General features: G+C 47.1%; 1 protein-coding gene across 1 annotated transcript in view; it reads left to right on the top strand.

The window, feature by feature from the left end:
- arl15a (ADP-ribosylation factor-like 15a) overlaps positions 1-5,901 on the top strand; it is a 32,100-nt gene extending 26,199 nt beyond the window's left edge. The window contains exon 3 of the mRNA XM_047016598.1: positions 4,444-5,901. Coding sequence (XP_046872554.1) covers positions 4,444-4,596 — 153 coding nt within the window. The 3' untranslated portion in view covers positions 4,597-5,901. The remainder of the gene's footprint in view (positions 1-4,443) is intronic.
- The last annotated feature ends 725 nt before the right edge of the window (positions 5,902-6,626 follow it).

Genomic DNA, 6,626 nt, shown 5'->3' with positions numbered 1-6,626 from the left:
TCTTCTTCTCCTTCGCTGGGATGAAGGGAGTTCTTAAGTCTTTATTTGTTGCCCAGCCCTCCCCTGGTTCCTGGCTACAAGCTCTTAGCTCTTGCTGGAGGAGGGTCTCTAGGGTGGCCCCTGGCTGGAGGGGGTCTCTAGGGTGGCCCCTGGCTGGAGGGGGTCTCTAGGGTTGGCCCCTGTCTGGAGGGGGGTCTGTAGGGTGGCCCCTGGCTGGAGGGGGTCTGTAGGGTGGCCCCTGGCTGGAGGGGGTCTCTAGGGTGGCCCCTGGCTGGAGGGGGGTCTCTAGGGTGGCCCCTGGCTGGTGTGTTTCTTTGCTGAGCTGTGGACCAACCTAATGACACAGCAGAAGCTGCTGCCCAATCTCTCTCTCTCTCTCTCACACACACACACACACACACACACTCTCTCACACACACATACTCACTCACTCTCACTCAAAACAGGCCTTACATTGTCAGAGACAAGACACACAACAGAAGATTAGGCCCAAATTGGTCACAGCTCCTCATTTGCACACAAAAGTGTTTAACAACACTGTTTTTCTTAAATGTGGACCCCATGCTGAAATAGAAATCTGGGGCAAAAACATTAGACGAGGACCATTCCCAGGGTGGAATGAGTTTATTGAATAAAGCTTCTCGCTCTGAAATCTTTGATATTTACCAGATGGAGGAAGACATTGGTGTTAGAGGGATCGTTCTTCATATATCAGTTTCTTCATTGTTGATTTTTTAAGGATGGCTGACAGGCATAATTGTCTCAAGTGAACATTTCCTTTCCTATCTTTTACATGACTTTCTCTGAAACAGGAAGACGTTTTTAAGATTATTTGATATTATTTGATTTGGTTTAAATATCCAGATTTCCCAGATTTTGTACGTATCAGCCCTCAGGGCTTTGCCAAAACCAGACTTGACAAAGAACTTTACTTCCTAAAAGAAACATCCAGCCTGGGATGTTTAATATTTGCTTTACAATCGAGATCTGCCACAGGAATGTTAATAATTCCCATTTTGGCCCACTCTCCGTTGTCACTCGCTCCTCCCATCTGGTGTTGTTGATCAGTAGAATAATTCATATTAAGACCTCACTTTGTATTCCCCAAACATGCATATAGCATAAAGCTGTTAAGCCCGAGTATCTCTCCATCATGAATACCTCCACAGCAGCACGCTGGCCTTGGTCTGCTTGTGGACGTCTTCAGTTGGACTCTTGAGGAAGTCTCTGACCCTCGACACACGTCCAGCAGCAGGACGACCCGGGGGACTGACCGTCTTGGGACTTGAAGGACCGCTTGTCCAGCCGTCGTTGCACCTGTCAAGCTGGGTATCAAACAAGGTCATTCTGCCGCTCTGAGCCTGTCTGGCAGTCGCTAAGCTGAAGCTCTGTGAGAGGGGCTCTTCAGATTCTGTGTCGGCTGAATGGATCGACAGCGCGCCATCTCCAGATCGCGCTCGTCTCCAGATCGCGCTCGTCTACAGATCACGCTTGTCTCCTTACGCATGTAGGACAGTAAGAATTGAACTACATCAACACTCAGCCAAAAGCAGGGTGGGCGGGCAACCAAAGCAACCAGCCTGGCCGTCAGCACCATGCCCTGCTAGCCCAGGTCCAGATGACCACCTAGCCTCAGTCTGTGACGCGGTATCACACGGTGGGGGAGTGACGGAGGAGGAGAGGTTTGGAGCCAAACCTTTTGCCACAGCTGCACTTTTTCCCAGAATCTACAGTAAGCCGCTTTCTCTGCCTTGTGTTGTGATCAGCGGCTCTGGGTCAGAGTGACCTAGAAGAAACCAGACTGGGTGACCTAGCGGTCATCCCTGGAGCCATCTGGCCCAGTCCTGTGGGGCTTACGGTTCCCATCGTCTCACGACACGCCTTAAGGAGACCATAAGTGTGCTTAGGGAGGACTTAATCTCAGAGGAACTAGTTTGTCCTGTGAAGTTTGAGAAGTGGAGGTGTTGCCGAGCGAAGGACAGGGAGGTTGCTCTGGGCCAGAGCGAGGTTCTTCTCCAGTCTCGACAAATAGGTCAACCCCTGACCGTGAGGAGAGGAGAGGAGAGGGAAGGGAGGAGCGGAGGGAGGGAGGGAGGGACTGGACTTGTATGAAGCTGTGCCTGTCTGCTGTCACAGAGGTCATTGCCAGCACAGTACAGAGTCTACCAGAAGAGGGCCTTTAGACACAGTCAGATCAACAGACAGTCAGACAGGCAGCCGGACAGGCAGCCGAACAGGCAGCCAGCCAGGCAGCCAGACAGGCAGCCAAATAGCCAGACAGCCAGCCAGCCAAATCGTCTGCAGGCTAGGTCTGGGGGTTAGAGCCGGTGCTAGAACAGCTCAAGTTACCCAGACAGATTTGTTAACACTGTTTGGGTCCACTCGGCTTTCCAGCCGGGGGTGGGGGGGGGGAGAGACCGAGAGAGCGAGAGCGAGAGAGCGAGAGAGAGAGAGAGCGAGGGAGAGAGAGAGCGAGGGAGAGAGAGCGAGGGAGAGAGAGCAAGGGAGAGAGAGCGAGAGAGAGAGAGAGCGAGAGAGAGAAAGAGAGAGAGACTGGGTGAAACACAGCTGAGGTGACCTAATCAGTCATTAAACCTGTGTGACACTTGGAGGCCAGGCTGAAGGGGCCACTGACAGAGAGAGAGAGAAAGAAAGAGAGCGAGAGAGAGAGAGAGAGAGAGAGAGAGAGAGAGAGAGAGAGAGAGAGAGAGAGATAGAGAGAGAAAGAGAGAAAGAGATAAACAAAACAGTTCACAGGCAACATCTTGTTTCAGTGGCTCTCTCTTGCCCCACTAGCTGGCACTGGGCTGAGAGGAACACAGACAGAACACTAAACACCTCACCCCTCCATCTCCCCTCCCTCATGTCACACACCACGGCACAGCCAGCCAGACAGAACACACAGGTCTAGACAAAGCAATTTCACAGGTCACCTAGTGGTGAATACACGTTGAATTTTATTCGCTAAAAAGATTGACTGTAGGCTACGTTTCACAAGGTGTACACCTCTGGCTTAACTCTGGAACTGCTTCATATATCTGTTGAATTTACCAAACTTTTTTTTAATCTGTAGGTTAGCAGTACTTTATTTAAAGCGAACCTTTTTTTTTTAAAGGTTTTTAATTATGAATTGTATTGTTTGTTGTTATTGTCTATGATGCTCTATGACTTTAATTATTATTGTATTGTAGTGCTTCGAGTGCAAAAAAGGCTCCTTACAAATAAAATGTATTATTATTAGTAATGCCTTTTTCTTAACTAAGGGTTAAGTGGACAGAGATTCAGGAGAGTGATGAGTCACCTGGATGTAACAGCATGGTGTCCTGGCCACCAGACAAACCGCCCTCTACCGCCCTTGTTCACAAGGAGGAACAACCTCAAACATCCCGCCTCATTTGGATAACCACATCTAGTACTTGATGTCTTGATATAAATACAGTGTTTTCCTATCTGCATCGCCCATCTCTTTGTCTTCTGTTGAAGGGAACTAGACAGATCTTGAATTGTGCGGATAGTTTTTTGTTGCTTTTTATTTTGAATTCCATATATGAACATCAGAGAAACACATGAAAACAAGCATCGATGAAAGGTGTTTTATTGCATCCTTGTTATGTAATGACCACTCGTTAGTTTAGCAGCTTGAAACGTCTGTCCTACTTAACTGTTTGATATAACAAATTATTCCCGAGGGCATCAGAATTCCCCTCATTGTGTTTCCAGTTGCTGCCTAGTGGTCGGTTTTTAAAAAGCCTCTTTAAAAAAGAAACTGCAGAGATTTCATGACAAGTTCTGGCTCCTCATGGAAGTCAAAACTAATTTCCTCTCCGCCCTCAGATGTGTATTTACATTACAGCTGTTTTCTGGTTCTTTCTCTTTCTGGTTCTTTCTCTTTCTCTGTCTCTTCTATTGTCATCAGCTGCCAACTTAATAAAATAAATCAGGCACTGAACATAAAGCTAACATATGATGCTCATAATACTCAGTGACAAACAGCCGGCGCTCCTGCCAAGAACTCCATATTACAGGCTCTCCCGGATCGGAAGGCCAAATATATTTTTCCGGTGTGTCTCGACTGCCATGTTTTCAGGCAGCGCCTCGTCATGGTGACCACACAGGTGTCTGTGTAACCACAACGATAAGTGAAGGTGTGGAAAAATATTTTTGTGGAAACAGACTCCTTGCAGGTGTCCTTTTAGGACGTGCTCCAAAACGACAAAAGGCCTTTGGGTGTCCGTCTTCAACCATGGAATGAATGACACAAGCACTATCAAAACACCCCTTCCCAAGGACACCATTTGTAGAGTTGCCGACTTAATCATAAGACAATAAGTTTTCGATAATGTACTAGGGAAAGAGACACGAAAACAAGATGTTGCCTGTGATGTGTTGTTTACCATTGCTCTCCCTCTTTCTTCTTCTCCCTCTCTGTCTTTTTCCTTGTAGATAAAGAAGTACTTTGAGTTGGAGCCATTGGCGAGAGGCAAGAGGTGGATCTTGGAAGGCTGCACCACAGACAACATGGTGGCAGTGAAGGAGAGCTTCGTTCAGCTCATCAGCCTTCTGGAGGAGAAGGAGATGGACACAGGGAGGATATGAAGAAGACTCTCATTTCATGTTCCCGGAGTAGAACAACAACTTCCAAAGCACAACCAGACCTGCCAGTGTTCACACACAGACACACACACACACACAGACACACACACACAGACACACACACACACAGACACACACACACACACACAGACACACACACACAGACAGGACAGATGCCGGTCTCCCTTAATCTCTTAGTGTAGTCGGTTGTAGAGTTTTGTCTCTTAGCTTTTCTTCCGTCTCTCTCTCATTTCCGTTTTGAGAAAACGGAGAGAGAGAGAGTGGTCACGGGGTAGCGGAGTCACCGGTGGCCGCTGTGTGTCTGCAAACAGGACGGACAGACGCCATCCAGCTCCCGCCTCACTCGACTTACGGAATCGAGTTCCTGTCGGGAAACCCTTCCTTCACCAGGATCTGTGCCACATGGCCACGGCACCCTGCCGAGCCCACAAAGGCGTGTGACATTCATTTAGACACGCATCGTCACAAACACACGGCACGACCAGTCTGGAAACACGTTTATCACTTCCTGTTAATTACTTTAAGGTATGTGCTTGCACACATTGATTCTCATGTCTGGTCGACTGTAAGTACAGTCGCTGAAAGTGCTCACTTGCACTTAATCACTATGAACATTGATAGGACTGTGTAGTCTGAAGCCTTACGTGATGAACTGTACTGGGGTTACATATACGTGTCTCCATGGTGTGTGTGGGTCTCTGAAGGAGGGTGCTGTAGAATGTGCTGGTGTGGCCAGGGTCCTCCAGAGAAGAGAGGCAGTAACATAGAGGGAGAATGTTGTACAAGTCACATCAGGAGAGAGAGAGTGAGTGAGAGAGTGAGTGGGGATGGAGTTACAAGTCAGAAAGCCTGTTTTAAGCATGGACTTGAGCTGATATAAATATATGTGAGTTAACATGTATCGGAATACTGTTGAGCCGCTGTAAGGAATCTTAACAACAAGATTTTGTTTCACCGATTTATTTTGCTGAAATCCAAGACCAAAATAAATTCTGTCATCTTGTTTCGATGTATCCTTGGGACCTAAAAAATGTGACAGAATTGTAGGATTGTTCATGATTTAGCAAAGTTAAATGTTTGCAAGGATGTTTTGTTGTTGCTGCTGCTGCTTTTTAATTTGACACACTGGCCAGTACCCTAGCAGTCTCCCATTGGGTGAAATACAAACTATCAATCAGCCAGCACAACAGCTGCACCTGACATGTCCCTGTCCAATGCCCTAATGCCTTCCAACTGTCTGTGAAGACCCTCCCTGTCTACCACCTCGCTGCTGTCTACTCCAGCCCCCCCCAGCCCCCCCCAGCCCTCCAGCCCCCCCCAGCCCCCTCCAGCCCTCCAGACCCCCAGACCCCTTCCAGGTCCACTCCCTGTCCCAAGACCTCCTAGGGGTATTTGCAAAATTCCCCCTCTTCAAATTTAGACGCTGGACTCCACACCTCTGTGATTGGGGATATTTTATGTGCCACAGGTGTCTTGAAGTGTTGGTGTACAGACGTGTTGTAATGAAAGAAAACAACCCCCTCTCTCCCTTTTTTTCTTTCTCTCTCTCTGTCTCTCTCTCTCTCTCTTTTTCGATGTCTCTCTCTCTCTGTCTCTCTCCCTGTCTTTCCCTCTATGTCTCTCTATGTTCGTGTGCTAACAGTGTTTTTGTATCATCACGTGTTGTACCCTCTAGACATGCTGTATCCTCTGCCTTTTACTGTTGCTGTTGGAAATGAATAGATTTGTACATTCAGTCAATTGAACTTATTTTTGATAGGAATTTAGCCAAACCGGGGGCCAACGTAGTTAATACTTACTGTTTGTTCACCAATTAGGTCATTCACAGGTACACTACTTTTTAATTCAGTTCATTAGTTTTAGTCAGTTAATGGCATTTAAAGTAATTAAAACATTTAAAACATGGAGTCTTCCTTCATTCTGATTCTGGTTGTTGTTTTAAACATCTATTGCAAGTAGTAAAAATAGTGTTGAGTTATAATGTCTCTATTTTACATTTTATAAATAACATT

The sequence above is a fragment of the Hypomesus transpacificus genome, unplaced genomic scaffold (genome assembly GCF_021917145.1).
Source record: "Hypomesus transpacificus isolate Combined female unplaced genomic scaffold, fHypTra1 scaffold_42, whole genome shotgun sequence".
Taxonomy (NCBI): domain Eukaryota; kingdom Metazoa; phylum Chordata; class Actinopteri; order Osmeriformes; family Osmeridae; genus Hypomesus; species Hypomesus transpacificus.
The sequence above is the reverse complement of the archived record's forward strand: the minus strand, read 5'-3'. Positions and strand labels throughout refer to the sequence as shown.